The 16,998-nt window shown below is 63.8% G+C and overlaps 1 protein-coding gene across 5 annotated transcripts in view; it reads right to left on the reverse strand.

Moving 5' to 3' along the window:
• Positions 1–1,020: 1,020 nt before the first annotated feature.
• Positions 1,021–16,998, reverse strand: part of KCNH2 (potassium voltage-gated channel subfamily H member 2) — a 31,238-nt gene continuing 15,260 nt past the window's right edge. For 2 of the 5 annotated variants that reach the window (XM_053671940.1, XM_037131977.2), the window contains exons 3-15: positions 14,718–14,882; positions 13,003–13,482; positions 12,142–12,353; positions 8,135–8,563; positions 7,201–7,588; positions 6,693–6,892; positions 5,951–6,203; positions 4,766–4,959; positions 4,383–4,482; positions 3,534–3,806; positions 3,269–3,455; positions 2,784–2,961; positions 1,021–1,575 (exon numbers count right to left, since the gene is read on the reverse strand). In XM_053671940.1, the coding sequence (XP_053527915.1) occupies positions 1,426–1,575; positions 2,784–2,961; positions 3,269–3,455; positions 3,534–3,806; positions 4,383–4,482; positions 4,766–4,959; positions 5,951–6,203; positions 6,693–6,892; positions 7,201–7,588; positions 8,135–8,563; positions 12,142–12,353; positions 13,003–13,482; positions 14,718–14,882 (3,209 nt within the window). In that variant the 3' untranslated portion in view covers positions 1,021–1,425. Of the gene's footprint in view, positions 1,576–2,783; positions 2,962–3,268; positions 3,456–3,533; positions 3,807–4,382; positions 4,483–4,765; positions 4,960–5,950; positions 6,204–6,692; positions 6,893–7,200; positions 7,589–8,134; positions 8,564–10,360; positions 10,778–12,141; positions 12,354–13,002; positions 13,483–14,717; positions 14,923–16,998 lie in introns of those variants that run through there. The other 3 variants (XM_037131978.2, XM_053671939.1, XM_037131980.2) reach the window with 3 other exon arrangements.

Below are 16,998 nucleotides of genomic sequence, written 5' to 3' on the forward strand. Positions count from 1 at the left end.
TTCCCCCCCCTCCATGCCCTGGCGCACAACTGTATGAACAGGGGAGACTCTGTTCCTCTCTCCTACCTGTCCTGGGCACAGCGAAGACCCCTCCAGGCTGCTCAGAGGGCCAGGCCCCTCCTCCCCTACCTGCCCATCTGGGGCAATGAGAGTGGCCACGTTTGGCTTTACGGCGAGGTTAGCAAACTCACTTCCCAGGGTCAGGGGTTGTGGGACTCCAGGTGGGAGGCTCTGGAGGCCTTTGGAGGCAGCCTCACCCACCCAAAAAGTCAGCCACTGCATGTGCTCCTCGGGGGGCAGGGTGCCCACCCACACCTGCACATGAACGAGGGCACCACCCTTCACTGGACACACCCACCCAGGATGTGTTCTGACTTGTTACCCCAGTAACAGGAATGGCCCCCCTCTTTAGGCAGCTCCTCTGTGATAGGGGATCACGGGTGATCGAGGTGAGGCCCACCTGCAGCCAGACCTCAGGGGAGCTCTGGGCACATCTAGGGAACCAGGGTGCCCCGAGTGTGTGGGGGCCCAACTATACAGGGTCCGTGCCAGTCTGGATGAAGGTCAAGATAAGGCCAAGTCAGGAGTTTGGGGGTCTGGGCCTGGATTTAGGCCACACACAGCAGCAAGTTGCAGCCGGTGCGGGCAGGGCTCACAAAGTGTGTAGTGGACAAGAGCGTGGCTGGGTTAGTGGTCCAGGCAGGGCTGGCCTGGGAGCCAGTACCAGCCAGCAAAGCAACCCGACCCTGAGGGGCTGGGTCCCGGCCTGCACTGCCTTTGGATGCCTCCCCCTTCAAAACCGTCCAGGTGGCTCTTGGCTGTCCTGGGCCCAGGAAGCTATGACCGGCCCCAGCCCCCAGGGAGCACCCTCCACCACAGGTGCCCCACACTCAGACACGGAGGCAGGGACCGTGGGCCCTTCGTGTGGATTCCTGCAGAGGCCAGAGCACACGCGCACACACGTGAACTGGAACACAGGAAGCAGCGAGCTGGGGCTGCACCCTCCTGGCACCACCGGAGTCTCCTCAGGATAATTATTTATTATTCATAGTCATCAGCATCTTCATTAATTATTCATATGATCCTTAATTATTATCCTTAACAATAAGAGCAGTAAATAGCAGAAAAGTCCTTGAGGTGCCTAAGGCCCAGGGCCGGGTGCCTCCGGGCAGCTAGACCAGCTACTGCCCCCAGGGCAGTGGGGGGACCCCAGACCCCTGCCACTTCCCAGCCCTGCCCCTGCCCCTCCCGCTGGGGCCCAGGGGACTGCAGGAGGAGATGGTCCCAAGGGCTGGGTCTGGGGCTGTGCCTTCGAGTTCCTCTCCCCTTCGTGGCCAGGGCCTCCGGGGCGGTGCCTCTGAGGGGAGGGGCCCGGGCGGTGCGCTGAACCCTGCGTGGGCCACGTGCCCACACGGGGCCGTCCCACTAACTGCCTGGGTCTGAGCCATGTCTGTGCAGGGGCTGGGAGGTGAGGGTGCCCAGCTGGCCCGGCAGGGAGAGGCGTCGAGTAGGGCCGTCTTGGGGGAGCTCCGGGGTCCCCGGGGGGAGCTCTTCACACACCATGAACTGGGAAACCTGTGAAGAACGGAGAGTGTAAGAGGCAAGGAGCCCTCAGAGGAAAAGGCAGGGGGTGGAGGGGCAATCAAGTGGCCAGAGAGCAGGGTCAGAGTTCAGAGAGGGTCAAGAGAATCTGGTGACGGAGCACAGGACAGGAAGGGGCTGCAGAGGGCACACTGAAGGGCCAAGGCAGACAGAGCAGGACACCAACCACCAAAGCAGGCGCTGACAATGAAAGTAAATTAGCGCACTGTCCAGGGTGAGGGGGCGTGGCTTTACTCAAGGCCACGCCCCTTCCTCCCCAGGGGCCGTAGCAACTGAATCCAAACCAACCCAGAGCTAGGGGCCCTGAGCTGGGACGGAAAGAGAAACAAAGTTCTTTCCTCCGACCTAGAACGAACTCGGGGACCAAATGCAGAGGCAGGCTGGCAGCCGGGCTCCGGCAGGCCAGGGAGCGTGCCAGGGCAGGTGGCAGGGTGTGCGGGGCTGACGGGCCTGCTGTGAGCTGTGCGTGGGAGGCTGTGAAGGGAGACTGGCACATTCGGGGACGTGGGCTCCGTGTCTGCAAACAGGAGCAGGCGGCACGCGGGAGGGGGAGCCGGCGCCAGAGGCCAGAGGACAGATCCCAGGACGCCTTCTGTCGCCAGAAGAGCCCCTTCTCAGGGCCCAGACACAGCTGTCCTGCCAGGAGGCCACTCAGGAGAGGACAAGGGCAGCAGAGGCCCATGTCTAGCAGAAGGGGAATGATGTGGACCGGATGTGCCACCTTAGGAACTAGTCAAAGCCCTGTAAGGTGGCCAGCATGACAGCCATTGGCTGCCACAGTCAAATCTGTGGTGCCATTGCTACCAGAAACCTAGGACCGAGTCCCAAGGACTCACCAGCGCACAGCACTGGCTACCAGGCCTTGGGCTCCATCAGTGCCCCCTTGCAGACAGACCACTCGTGGTCAGGACCCAGGCACCATGAGCAGACCTGGCTGTGCCAGTGACAAAGGGGTGCCCACGCCACTCAGCCTGCCCGTGCCTCTGCCCAGCTGTCTGGGGCTTGGGTTTGGGGGTCCTCCTGCCTTGCCTGTGCCCACAGATCCCGAGGCAGCCCTCCTCCAGCAAAGTCGGGGAGGTGGCTGGGGCCCAGGGCTGAGCAGAAAGGGCAGCAGAGGAGCATTGGGTGGAACTGGCTCCGAAAGGGCAGGGCCAGGGCGGGAAGGGGGCTTCGGACCTCACCTGAGAAAGCGAGTCCAGGGTGAGGGGGGGGATGGGGCTGACGGGCAGCAGAGGACAGGTAGAGGTGGGGCCGGGCCCCGGGGTGGTCACAGCACTGTAGGCAGGTGGGACCAGCGTCATCTGCCTCTGTAGCAGCTGCAGGATGGTGGCCATGTCTGCACTGAGCCGGGTCTCCAGCCTGGGTCAACAAGGAGGAGGACGCTCTGGGTCTCAGGGAAGTGGAGACACTGGTAACAGTGACTGTAGGAGACTCTGCGGATGGGCCAGCTGGTCAACCCCAGGCCCATTCTTCAGCCGAGATGTGGGTGGACTCTGAGTGGAAGGAGTCCACTGCCCGGCACTCGGGCAGACCTAGACACAGGACGCTCTCTATTCTCTCTACAGCACTGCCAGGGGCCCAGAGATGATGCCATGGTACACCACGACCCGCAGACCCTCCTACCCACACCGATGGAGCTAGACGGGACCTCAGGGGCTGCCCTCACCTGTTGAGCTGCCTCTGGAGGGCATCCAGCCTGCTCTCCACGTCGCCCCGGGACCGCCGGCCGGGGCTGGAAAGAGGGATGTTGAGGAGGCTTGGGGTGGGGGCGGGGCATCGAGGCAGCTCCTGGTACTGGCGGCCCCGGCTGTCCCCCCAGAAGCTGAAGATGTTGGACACCCCTGAGAAGGCACCTGGAGCCAGACAGCTGGGTGAGGGAGACTGGGACCCACGCCAGCCCCCCAGCCCCTCCCCTCCAGGCTGCACCCTACCTGACAGTGGGTTACAAGTGTCGCTGCTCTTCTCACAGTCCTCCGTCAGGGGCTCCCCACCGGGCGGCTCTCCGGGGGGCCTGGGGCTGGAGAAGGGCACCAGGCGGAGGGGGCTGGAGCCGCGGCCTGTGCCCTCATCGTCACTGCTCTCTGGGCTGGAGGGGCCACTGGACGGGGTCTCCCCCCACGGCCCCCCTGGCCGGCCCTGGCCACTCGGCCCTGCCCCCGCCCGGCCAGACCCCAAGGCCGACACCTCCCCTGGCTGTTCCGGGTCTGTGGGAAACAGAGAACGGGCCTCAAAGAGGGCAGGGCTTTCGGAGGGGACAAGGCAGAGGGGCGGGTGGGGAGAGGAGGGGACCAGAACAGGCGGAATGTGGCAGGGTGCCCTGGGGTGTCTTCTGTTCACCACCCGCCAAGTGGACTGAGAACTCAGGGCGACCCCGCCGGCTGCCCAGCCTCGGGCAGTGGCACTGCGGGGCGGGCTCTCTGGGTTCCTGGGCCCTCGGCCGTGGTCCCCCCCCTCCCTTGTTCTCCTCTGTCCTGTCCCTTCTCCCCTCATCAGTTGGAGGCAGTGCCCACCCAGAAGCCGGCCCCGGGAGGGCCAAAGCAGCTCAGGCACGCCCCTGCCGTGGAGGGCAAAAGAAGGCTTCCTGGAGGAGGTGCCAGTTCAATGGGCCTGAAAAGATGGGCTGCGTTTGGACAGTGGGGTGAGGAGCGAGGACCGCTGAAGGTAAGTACGAGCAGGAAGGTCTCCGACCCCGGAGCTCCGCCCTCCTGGTCACCTGGACCCCGCCCTCCTCCCGGGGTTGGCCTCCCGCGGACCCCGCCCCCGCCCCTCCCCCGCCTCACCCTGGTCTGTGCGCCTGCGGAAGGACAGCTTGCGCTTGCGCTGCCGGCTAAAGCCACCCTCCAGCTCCGCGCTGCCGGGAGAGCCGGGGATCATGTTGGTCTGCAACCAAGGGAGCCGTCAGGGCCCTTCAGCGCCATCCGCCCGCCGGGCTCAAGCTCCAACCCCCTTCGTTAACTGAGATGATGAGGCAGGGGGCTCGGCCCTGGGGAAAGGCTCCCCGCGGAGACGTGAGCTCTGCACCACCATCCCCCTCGCCCCCGTCCCGGGACTCGGGCTGAGGCTGGGCTTCCATACCATTTGACAGGCAGGGGAGCAAGCCCAGAAGGTCACACAGCCGGAGGGCAGCCAACCTGGGTGCGGCTGGCAGGGGCAGCCCACTCACGTCTCGCAGGTTGAACGTGATCTCCAGGCTGGACCAGAAGTGGTCGGAGAACTCGGGGTACATGTCCAGCACCTCCAGCAGGTCGTCGCGATGGATCTTGTGCAGGTCACAGTAGGTGAGGGCCCGCACGTCCCCGTTGGACTTGCCAGGCCGCGCATAAAGGTTCAGAGGCTCTCCGAAAATGTCATTTTTCCCTGGAGGCCACGCACAGAGAGGGTGGCTCAGCCCCTAGGGGCAGCAGCAAGAACCCATCTTCCTGAATTTTCACACTTGGCCCCCAGCCGGCCCATCCCCACTCAGCTCCCAAAGGCAGGCGTGCAGTGTGGCCAGCAGTGCCTGGGGGGGAAAGGGCAGCCAGCAGGACCCCCACACGCACCCGGCTCTGCCCGTGGCCCGAAATTCCTAAGGTTCCAACTTCACTTCACACCGCTCCCCACCCTGGGAATCCATGTCCCAAACGCCTCCTCCCTGGCCAATGACTGCACCCTCATAACCGTGTTTTCCCAACTACAGATCAGAACACATTAGGGACTCAAGACCAACATTTGGTTTACTGAAAAAAAAAAATAAGCCGGCATAGCTTGGCACAGACAGAAACCACCTGGTAAGGCTGAGCATTACGTTGAGAAGCTGGGTTCGCGGTGTTTGGGGGTGTTGGTGCACCGAGAAACAGAAATCTCAAGTGCCCCCCCCCCCGTGACAAAGGAAGAACAGGAAGAGGGAAGCAGGTCCCCTGCCCAGGCACACCTGCCCAGGTGTACAGGTAGGGTGGAAAGGAAGGGGCCAGAGGGAAAGAGGGGCGGGACTCCCTTTGCTTTGCTGGTCTTGGTTGTAGTGTGTGAGGCTGCAGGGATTTTAGTAAGTTCCCTCGGTAAAATCAAACGTGTAGCCCACCCTGCTCCACTGCCCCCCATGGAGCAGGGTTCGGTGCTGCTCAAGGCAGGCACCGCTGCCTCCCTGCCTGTGGGGCGATCCCCAAGGGAAACCAAACCTGGGAACCCTCAGAGTCCAGCAACCCAGGCCCCCGTGGGGCTTCTCTCTGCTGCCCCACCCTGAGCCGGGGTGAATGAAAGGAGCCCACGGTCCCCATAAGCAGTTCCTGGCCCGCAGGCTCCACAAAGGTGTCCTCCAAGGGCCGGGGCTGCCCCAAGCCTTTGTGCGCATTGCGGCCCAGTCCCAGCGTACCCAGGATGGCCACCACGATGTCACCCCGCAGGATCTCGATGGAGCCCCGGGAGATGAAATAGAGGGCAGTGAGCAGGTCCCCCGCGTGCACCAGCGTGTCCCCTGGCGGCGCATGCGTCGTCTTGAACTTCATGGCCAGGGCTCGCAGGCAGCCCTTGGTGGCCCCTCGGAAGGGCTTGCAGTGCTGCAGCAGCGAGCGGTTCAGGTGCAGGCAGATGTCGGCCTGCAGGCACTCGGGGAAGCCCTTCAGCACCTGGGGGCGGGGCGGGGGCGGGGCCGGCTCAGCTTACCACTCCCTGGGCCCCACCCCACCCAAGATCCAGGGAGAAGCCTGAGTCCAGTGCGAGGCCCACTGGGGTGGGGAGGACCTGGGGACCTATTCCACTCCACCCCTTCTAGCTGGGCTACCTTGGGGATGCCACCTCCTTGCCCTGGGCCACCATTTGCTTATGTGTCAGGTGTAGAGATCAGTTCCTGGCGGGGCTGTGGCTGAGAGGACTAACCACAATGGCCTACATACAAGGGCCTGGTCACCACCTTCCCCAAAATGAAGGCTCTCCGAGTAAATGAGCTCCGAGGGCAAGAAGAGGGCGACACACTTCTCAGGGTCCTTGTAAGCACTCCCTGTGACCATCTGAACTACAGAGTATGAGACTAGGTGCTCACGGCAGCTAGAGGCGTCCCCGCCGCCCCTCGCTCCCTCCAGCCCACCTCCGGCGGGCAGAAAGCCTGGCGGCCTCACCGCGTTCATGTCGATGCCGTTGGTGTAGGACCAGGCGTGCTGAAAGTACTCCTCCAGGCGCTGGCGCAGCGGGTTGGGGATCTGGTGGAAGCGGATGAACTCACGCACTCGGAGCATCTGCGTGTGGTAGCGGGCTGTGCCCGAGTACAGCCGCTGGATGATGGCCGACACGTTGCCAAAGATGCTGGCGTACATGAGGGCTGGGGGCGGGGGTGAGTGGGGCCGTCAGCGTCCGAGGGACCCGCCCGCCCCTGCACCAGTCAAAAACACACGCAGTCACGTCTCCGTGTGAATACACACACTAGTCTCAGACACAGAAGCCCAGGCACACACGCCCTTGGGACTTGCCTGTGCCCCTACCCTGGTCTCCCTGCCCCCAAACACAGCGTGATGGTGGCCCTGGAGTCTAGGAGTCCCGGGGCCCCACTTGGTCCCTCTAGCATGCACCCCGCCCACGCTCCACCTGGGGCTCCTCCCACCGCCCCACCCACACCCAGCGCACACTCACAGCCAATCAGCATGACGCAGATGGAGAAGATCTTCTCTGAGTTGGTGTTGGGGGAGACGTTGCCGAAGCCCACGCTGGTGAGGCTGCTGAAGGTGAAGTAGAGGGCCGTGACGTACTTGTCCTTGATGGAGGGGCCGCCCAAGCCGCTGCTGTTATACGGCTTGCCGATCTGGTCGCCCAGATTGTGCAGCCAGCCGATGCGGGAGCTCATGTGCGGCTGCTCCATGTTGCCGATGGCGTACCAGATGCAGGCCAGCCAGTGCGCGATGAGCGCGAAGGTGCACATGAGCAGGAAGAGCACCGCCGCCCCGTACTCCGAGTAGCGGTCCAGCTTCCGCGCCACGCGCACCAGCCGCAGCAGCCGCGCCGTCTTCAGCAGCCCAATCAGCTGGGGTGGGAGGAGACAGTCCACGGGGGGCAAATGAAACGTGGAGGCACTATAGTCCTGCAGCCCTGGGGGGAGGGGGTGGGCATCGGAGGAAAGGTCCCCAAAGACTCCTCCCAGGACCACCTCCTAGTCACGGAAGCGCCTCCCGCGCCCCGATCGCAGCGCAGAGCCCCATCACTCTTTGCGCTTGCTTTGTGACTAAGGGCACGTGGCCTCCGCGGTGAGAATGAGGAAACTGGAGCTCAGAAAGGTGCACCCCCCACCCTAAGCTGCCTGGCCAGAGGTCCTACTAGCTTCTGGGGCACTTTTGCGCCAACTGGAAGACAGTGGCCTCTGGAGAGACAAATGAGACACGCCCCCTCAGTAGCTCTGTACCTGGTGAGTCGCTAGGTGGTCAGGGGACTGACTGGCCTGGTCAGCTGCAGCAGCCTCCAGGCCCCTGCCGCCCTCTCTCTCTAGCCACCACTTTGCTCCACCACCTCCCACCAATTCTCACCCTTCCACTGGGATCCCCCAGGCCTCTGCCCTCCTCTCCTACCAACCTACCTCCTCGGAGCCGGAGCCAAAGATGAGCAGGTCAAAGGGAATGGCGGCCACCATGTCAATGAGGAACCAGCCCTTGAAGTAGTGGACGGCGATGCGGCCAGGGTGGCTGACCACCTCCTCGTTGGCATTGACGTAGGTGGTACGGAAGTTGATGAGGATGTCCACGATGAACATGATGTCCACAATGAGGTCCACCACTGCCAGGGGCTGGCAGGCATAGCCGCAGTCGGGGGCCGCGGGGCCCTCCTCCGTCTCCTTCAGCAGGAAGGCGGCCGAGTAGGGCGTGAAGACGGCTGTGTAGATGACCAGCAGCAGGATGAGCCAGTCCCACACGGCCTTGAAGGGGCTGTAGTGCAGGATGGTCCAGCGGTGGATGCGGGGCGCCTGCAGCTTGTACTCCGGCAGCACATCCGCACCCAGGGACAGGACCTGGACAGGCAGGGGACGCGGAGGTGAGGGGGTGAGCAGAGCACGGGGTCAGGGAGGCCAAAACGTTTTGCTCAGAATGCCCACCCCTCAGCCAAGCAGCCACAGCCGATGACCACCCCTCACTCCTGGCGCCGCAGTGCCCCACACAGCGCAGGGGCTTCCCGGTGGGCTCCCAGTCCAGGACGTTATCAGCACTGCCACCCGTCACCAGGGTGGACCCCAACCTCAGGGAATGACTCCCCTGCTGCATATCACCCACGGTCCCCACCCCCACCACACATATACCCCATGGCCTCAGCCCAAGCCACTGGCCCAAGGCCGCCAGCCATCCACACTCAAGCCCCTGTTCCCGCTGCTCCTGCAGCCCCTTTGCCGCCTGGCTCAGGGCCGCCCTCCCTCACTCCTAACAAGGCACACAGAGAACCCAACCCAGCCACAGACGTGCCTCCCTGGACACAGAGGGACAGACACACAGGCAGATGTCCGGAAGTGACACACCCAGCACAGGCTCCCCTTCACATCCTGCCCCTCAACAGGCAGGCAGAGGCAAGCTCGCCACCCGGAGCGGGTGGCAGCAGGCACGCTACTCTTCCTCCCCAAGCCAAACTAGAAAGAGCCGCGGCCAGCTTCCCACTGCCCCAGGAGCCTCTGTCTGTCCCCTGTGGCCGCCCCCTGCCCCTGCAGACAGGGGACAAGGAAGGTAACTGCCCCTGGGTGGGTCTTCTTCCAGTGCCCGAGAGGTTGAACCATACCTGGTGGCAGTGACCTGGCCCCTGGCTCTGCCCACAACAGGCCAGCACCGCCGAGACACACACGCCACCCGCAGGCGGGGCAGACCTGGGCCCAGCTCCCACCACAGCCATCCCCAGCTCTCCCACCCCCAGCTTACTACTGCGTGGTCTCGGGCCGAGTGTCTCACTGCCCTTGACCTAGTACCCACAGAATACTGAAGCTCATTTAAGTCAAATCTCGGGTCCTCACTTGTGGGTGGGAAGGATCTTCCGCATATGTGTTCCCCCGCTGGGAGAAGATTATGAGCCAAGGCAGAGAACTCAGGTGCCAGGTGCTGGCGGCAGCGGCGCGATGCTCAGACGCACCCCTGAGCCACCTCCAGCACCCCCTGCTCTGCCTGCTGCAGGCTCTCTGACCTGGGGGTGGAGAGGTGGCTCCCAGGAGGTGCCTACAGAGTCATCAGCCTAGGGGACCACGGAGCAGCCACCAGCACCTCAGGCTGTCCCAGAAGAGGCGAACCAGGTGTCCCAGATCGGCTGCCCCCACCACCAGCCAGTGGCCTCTGACCCCACCCTCCTTGCACTCTAGCCCCTAAACCTGGCCCTCTGAAGCAGCCACCTCGGGTCCACACCCAGCTCGTGAAGAACCCGAGTGGTGGGGCCCAAGGCCCAGGCCAGGCCTGGCGGATGCCCACCAGGAGCGATTCGGTGTGGGGAGGCGTGTTCCTCTCCTCCCGCGTCTCCTGCCATCCTCTCTGGGCACCTGGTTCATTCCTGTCCTTCTTCCCCTCCCTCAGCATACTGAGTTGGGAGACTGTGGGCCACGGAGCCCGGGGAGAGGGAAGTCCTGGCCAGAAAGGCCACCCAGCCCTGGTGGCCTGGGGAGGAGCCATTTGGAGCCAGGAGCGGGATGAGCAGGGCTACGGGCCCTCTGGTTCCCCAAACCATCCAGCCTCTCAGAAGCCCTCTCTGGCCTGGAGCCAGAGTCAGCCAGAGACCTCTGGGCCGAGTCCTGAATCAGTGTCCCAGCCCTGGAAGGGAGAGGGAGGGGCCGGGAGTCACCTACCTCCTGGGCCACCAGGCTGGAGATGCGCACGGCCCGCCTTACTCGGCCTTTCTGGACCCTGGGCCGCAGAGCCCCTGTTCCGCTTGCCTTCCTGGCGGGGGCCGCCATGGAGGACTTGGCTCCCCCCAGCCTGCCTGCCCCGGGGCCCGAGGGCCAGCCAGTGCCTCACCTGCGCTCCAGCTGCAGTCCCAGCGGAGGCTGTGCCCAAGGGACTGGTGGCCTGGCTCCCGGGGCAGCCTCTGGCGTGAAGCCAGGGTCGCTGGGGCTGAGCCCCAGGGCTGGGGTCACCCTGGCAGTGAGCGTGGACAGCGGCCCGCCTGGCTCAGGCTGCCCATGGCCTCCTGGTACCGCCCGGCTGCCAGGGTGCTGCGCTTTGCCCTCGCCAGCCCGGCGGCAGCGGCGCGGTCGGAACCTCCGCTTCTCCGGCCCGCCCCTCCTCCTCCCAGGTCCCCACCCCCACCGGCCAGCCTGGCCAGCAGGCCCCCTCCCCCGCAGCTGCTCCGGGCTCCTGCTGCAGCCGCTCCTGCAGCCCGCACACCCTCCCCCGTCCCCGGGCAGCCTGGCCTGTCACCACAGATTAATGGTCTCCCCAACACCCCCGCCCCGCCGGTCCAGTGCCCAGCCAGCCAGCGTCAGACAGACACCCAGAGATGGAGAGACTGCCCGGGGACCGGCAGAGCCCAAACACACCCTTGCACTGACACAGAGCCGCACACACAAACACACACGCAGGCCACAAGCACACAGAAGCACACTGCTGTGGGCACAGCAGCAAGGCAGACGCCCGGGCTCCAGGTGGGATCAACAGCCAGGGCCAGGCGGGAGGGGGAGAGGCAGCCAGATACCGGGCCTGGGCTGTGGGGGAACATTGTGGACTCCGGGCCAAGGGGCTGGACATCTGGCAGGGACCCAGAGAGCCAGAGGCAGTGGGAGCAGGGCCAGGAGGAGGGCTGAGGAGGCCGGTGCAGGCGGCCCTCTCCCGTGGGCCCACCACTGGGGGGGCTGCCTTGGAAGGAGCTAGAGGCAGCACCAGGGACTGAGGAGTGGCAGGCAAGGGACAGGAGCCCCCACTGTCCTGGGCATGTCACCCTCTGCCAGGGCTTGAGGAAGGGGCTGGGCTGGACTGGGGTATGGTGGGGGCCTGTAGGAGATCTTGCCGCCACAGGGGCAGGAGACAGGCTCACCCTGCCACCAGGCAGTGCTGGGCATTGCCCCAGAGGCCAGTGGTCTTCTCTGGATCCAGGGGCCTGATCCCTCCATATCTGTGCACACACCACCATACCCTCCCCTCCCAATGTGGTTGGGGAACACGGGTGGGCACTGCCAGGCCACCCTGGTGCAGTGCTGGGCCCCCACCCTCTTCCTGACTCATCACGTTGAAGAATCAAGACCCCCAGCCTGAACCTCTGTGGCTCCTTCTAATTCAGGGCCTCCTGTGGGTTGCCCCCCAGCAGCCCCTACCACACCTAGAGCCAGACACTGTCACGCCCCTGTCTGTGGCTGCCTTTCCCACCCACCCCAGCCCTCGCAGGGGCCCGGCCCCCACTGTACCCCAGCGTACCCCGCTCCCCTCCCTGTGCCCCGTCAACCTGTTTGCTGTGTCTGCCCTGTCCCCAGGCCGCTTCCTCTCCAGTCCCCCCTTCTCCAGGGCCTCCCAGGCTGTCCTCTCACCCCACCTCTGAAACCCCCACTGCTACCCCCAGCCAGCAGGGCTGCCCACCCACAACCACCCCTTCCCGGCTCCTCCAAGCCGAGGGGAGAGCCAGGGACTGGGCACTTACCTGGGTGACCTTCTCAGTGACATTGTGTGTCCGCTCCTTTATCTTGGGTGCTATGATCTCCCGGTCACTGGTGGGCGAAGCCAGGAAGGGGTCGCCCTTGAGGTCCACAAAGTTGAGGGTGATTTGGGGGATCTTGCTAATGGTGCGGTAGCGCACGAGGTCCGAATCTGATGTGGAATTAAGCAGGCCGCTGCGCAGGGGGTGCATGGCCCCTGGGGTGGGGAGGGAAGTGGGGTTAGGATAGGAGGCAGGGGGTGCACGGCCCCTGGTAGGGGGGTAGTGGGGTCAGGATAGCAGGCAGGGGGTGCATGGCCCCTGGTAGAGGGGCAGTGGGGTCAGGGTGGCAGGCAGGAGTTAACATAAAGCTGAGGGGGAGAGCAGGCCCCCTGCACAGCTAGGCCACTGGGGTCGCTGTGCCATGGATTCCAGCTCAGGGGAAAGGGGCAGAGCCGCTGAGAAACGAGGCCAGCCTTCTCCCCGCTTGAAGGAAGCGTGCCAGGATGCAACAAGGAGACAGGGAAGGAGGAACAGCCTCCCTAAGGGTCTGCTCAAAGGCAGGGAGACCAGGTAGAGAGGGCCAGGTCCGGCCAGAGCCCAAAATGCCTTTCCTGCCCCTCAGACGCCCCCTGGCCCTCCCTGCTCCAGGGCGTCCCCAGGGAGCCAGCTCCACAAGGCGCAAGGGCTCTGGGAGTGCAAGCACCTAACGGGATGAATGGCCATTTAATGGAGTAAAAGGCCACTTAGTGGGATTAAATAAGTGCTTAATGGGATTTCCATCTCCCAGGCACCTAGGACAGGGCCGGAAAGCAGCGCGGGTCCTGGAACAGGACGGGCCTGCAGGGTGGGGAAGGGCGCCCTCACCGGTGCTGGCGTGGCGTGGTGGCGCCGGCAGCGCCCCTGCGCGCATGGCCTCGATGTCGTCCGCAGACGAAGCCCGGCGCACGCTGGCGCAGCTCTCTCTGGAGCGAGTCCGGGCCAGGCTGCAGCTGGAGCCGGAGGCGTCAGGGTTGAGACTTGGCGCTTGGGGCGATGGTTGCGGACGCTGCGCGCAGGCAAGCGGGGAGCTGGGGCCCACCAACGCGCGTCGCTCCTCCGCGGGCCCGAGCCCCTCCACGTGGTTGTCCATGGCAGCCACCTCGTCCAGGGCCAGCGACTCGCTACTGGGAGCCGCAGGGGTCAGGTCCACGTCCACCACCACGGCACCCGGGGCACCTGGGGCACCCGGGGCACCAGCACCTTCTGCGTCGCCCGCGCTACCCGCACCACCCGGTCGCACGGACGACTCCCGGGCCGTCAAAGCCAGCATCGCAGGCAGCTTCAGGCGGAAGGTCTTGGCGCGACCTGCGGGGAGAGGGGAGTTGTGTGGCGGGGGAGGAGTGGGGGCCAGCAGCCCCAGGTGAGCAGGCCCAGGGCCTGGGCGCCCTGACACCCAGAAGAGGACGGTGGGGAAGAGGGGATGCCTGCCCCCCCACCCCCCACCTTCACTGCACAGAACTCAAGTCTCAGAAAAAAAAAAAAAAGAATTCTAGAATACAATCTTATCTAAGGCTCTGAAAATAATAAACTATTTCTTGAGCCACATACCACCGTGGGCTGTACGCAAATGATGGGTGACTCCAAACTGCCCCCGTGGACAACACTGTCCCCACTCCAGGCAGGGGGCCGGGAATGACAGGCACCAACGAGCTGTGTGAGCTGCCGGAAGCCACACAGTACCTGGGGGCGCGGTGCTGGCCTTCCTGCCACATGGCCTCAGTGGTATGAACAATGACATTTTATTTTCATTTTTGTACAGATTTTATTTACTTATTTTTAGGGAGCGGGGAAGGGAGGGAGAAAGAGAGGGAGAGAAACATCCGTTGGCTGCCCCCCAAAGCCCCCTGACCAAGGATGAACCTGAACCCAGGTTCGATGCCCTGACTGGGAATCGAACCAATAACCTTTTGCTTTGCCTCACACCACCCAACCCAGGGAGCCACAAAGGCCAGACTGCCGTTTTAGAGCGTGAGAATCCATGGGGTGGACTCCTTTGCCGTGACTCTGAAAAACCAATGAGAGTTAAACCCATGGGGAGGAGGGGTGTCTGGGCTGGAGTCCCCGGGGGAAGAGGTGAGGCCCCTGTGTCTGCAGCCATGGTGAACTCTCCCCCAAAATCCTCTTCTCGGTTAACCCAGGCCACAGCAGGGAGCTGGCCAGTCCAGGAACAAGGACCAGAGGCAGAAGTTCCTCAGACAGACATTTGAGTTTCTAACAGATGGGGCCTTCTGACCAGCAAAGGGGGCTGCTCCGAGGTGGCCAGGGCCGTGGGGAGGTGCTTCGGAGGAAGCCCAAGCAGGTGTGCCTAGGACACCAGCTGCGATCCTTCCCGGAGGACCTGTTTGAATAGGGACTCAATCTGTCACTCCATCTCTGTCCGTTCCTCTGGAGCCTGATGGGACCAGACCGCATCCTCCGCAACCTCTGAAGGGACCCCGCACACCCATTCCTTCCCTCAGGGCAATGGCCTTGGTGGCCTCAGGGCCCCAGAGAAGGGGGATCTGGTATTCCCGCACCAGTCTGAGTGCGGCCGCCCTCACCTGGAGCCAGCCAGCTGGTGGGGGGCCCACGGTGATTGGTGTCTCGGGTAGGGGACCCCACCAGGTCCTTCTCCATCACCACCTCGAAGTTGAGGATGAACATGATGACGGCCCCATCCTCGTTCTTCACAGGCACCACGTCCACCAGGCACAGGAAGCAGCTCCCTGCGGGGTGGGGAACACGGCCACTGTGGCACCAAGGCCCCTGGGTGGGCAGAGCAGAAACCCGAAGGGGCCCGTCCACATCCGCCCCCCCACCGCCCCCGCGCCAGGGTCTCCTGCCCCGCCCTCCGGCCCTGCGCCTGCGAGGCGGTGCTGCTGCCCCCCAGCTCACTGCCCTCCGCTTCTCTGGCTTCTCTGTCCCTCTAGGCCACCTCTCCCTGTGTGCCTGTCCCTCACCCTGTCTCCAGCTCCCTCCTGCCCCCACCTGTTCATCTCCATTTCCCTCTCCTCTCAATTTACCCTCAATTTCCTCGCTAGTGTAAGGCAGCAGTGAAGCCCCCAGACTCACAGGGCCAGGGTGCCTGGGTTCAGATCCCACCTCTGCTGCTTAGTCATCTATGCATCATGCTTACGTGATAGTCCCTTCCCGTGCCTCATTTTCCTCATCTGTAAAATGGGAGCGACGATAGTCCCTTTGTCCTGAGTTGTAAAGATTACATCAGTGTACGCTGAGCCCCTAGGGCCGTGCCTGGTGTGCTCTGGACCCCACCCCTTGGTCAGTGACTCCTCTCTGTCCCCACCCGGGCTGTCTGTCTCCACATTACCCCCCAGCTGCTGTGTCGGTCCACAGCAAGATATGTTCAGAAGTGGAAAGCAAGAGGTTCAGAGCCATGACGGCAATTCGACATTGTGAGACCGTCCAAGTGCGGGATATTGCCTTTCACAAAGGTGTGGGTCTGTGACGTGTTACAAATGACGATACGTGACCCTTCACCACAGAGTCTCGAAGTGAGCTGCTCCTGGATCTCGGATCTGTCTCTCCTTGTCTCCCTTTCCTCTCTCTCTCTCTCTCTCTCTCTGTCTGGCCACCAGGTGAGGCCAGCCCACCAGGCCAGATGGGCTCCACCTACCTCTGCTCCCAGTCTGGCCCACAGCCCCTTGCCCCCTCTCTGCTGATTTCTGAGGAAGACCTTGACACACTATACGCCTGCTGTTCCTCCTTCTCCGTGGGCTCTGTGGCCACCAGGCTTGTCCCTTATCTCCCTTTCTCCTCGGGGTGGGGGACAGAGGCTTCTTTCCTTGTCTCGCTCCCCCTGCCCACCTGTCTTCTCTGAACTGCAGGGACCTGACTTGCCAGTGTCTGCGTCCCCTCTGCTGGGCCTGGAGCCTAGAACAACGCAGCAGGGAGTGGGTACTGCCCCTCGGGTTTAGTGATGGGGCAGTGCTGATGGTGAGGGAGGGGGCCGAGGATGGAGAGGGCATGGCCAGCAAGCTGGAGGGGCTCTGCACAGTGTTTGGTGCAGGCCAGGGGGCCCTGTGGGCTGAGCCTTGGGGAGTGTAGGGCAATGGCCTGAGCAAACCAGGCGTGAAGGGCCTGGTTGCTGCAGACCAGCAATTCTAACAGCTGTGGAATTCCTCTCGCGGGAGGAGAGCCTCTGAAACATGGTGCTATGGAAATGAGGGGGGCTGAGCCAGGGGAGGGGCTGGCCTGGAATTCTGCACCGCACTGAGGTCCCTATGGCTCCACCCTCCGAACCTGAGCCGTGGTTTCTGTCTGGACCTCCCACCAGCAGCCTCTCCTGTCCCCTGACCTCTGGCCTCTGACATGGCCCAACTGAAGCACAGCTGTCCCCCCTGCACTGAAGGGGGCCGGTCCCAGCTGGAGACCGCTTGGCACCCAGATGGCTCGCCTAGGGTTTATGCCCTAATATGGTGATGGCCAGCAGCGGCCTGGACAGGGACTGGCCCTCATCCGGACTCGGAGAGGCCAGAGACAGGAAACCTTAGCCCTGGAGACCCCCGCAGCCCCAGTGACCCAGGCCCCTGACCCCCACTCCTCACCAGGAAACTTGGCCCAGTAAAGTCTAGAGTGTGGAACCCGGAGGAGCCAACCTTTCAGGATGGCCTAGGGGTTCTGGCCTTGGGGCCTCGGCACCGGGGCCCACTCCATTCAAACTTCTCAACAAGAAGGGCCAGAGCTGCATTCTTCAGCCCGGACAGCCCAGGACCCTGGCACCCCAAATTGCCAGCCCAGCCCCTGCGCAGCTGCAGAAACTCCAAGCGGAAGCCCTGCTGGGGCCCAGGCTCACCCCTGCCCATCCACACACTGGCACACGGG

This window comes from Artibeus jamaicensis, unplaced genomic scaffold (assembly GCF_021234435.1).
Source record: "Artibeus jamaicensis isolate MK-2021 breed Jamaican fruit bat unplaced genomic scaffold, CSHL_Jam_final contig_718, whole genome shotgun sequence".
Taxonomy (NCBI): domain Eukaryota; kingdom Metazoa; phylum Chordata; class Mammalia; order Chiroptera; family Phyllostomidae; genus Artibeus; species Artibeus jamaicensis.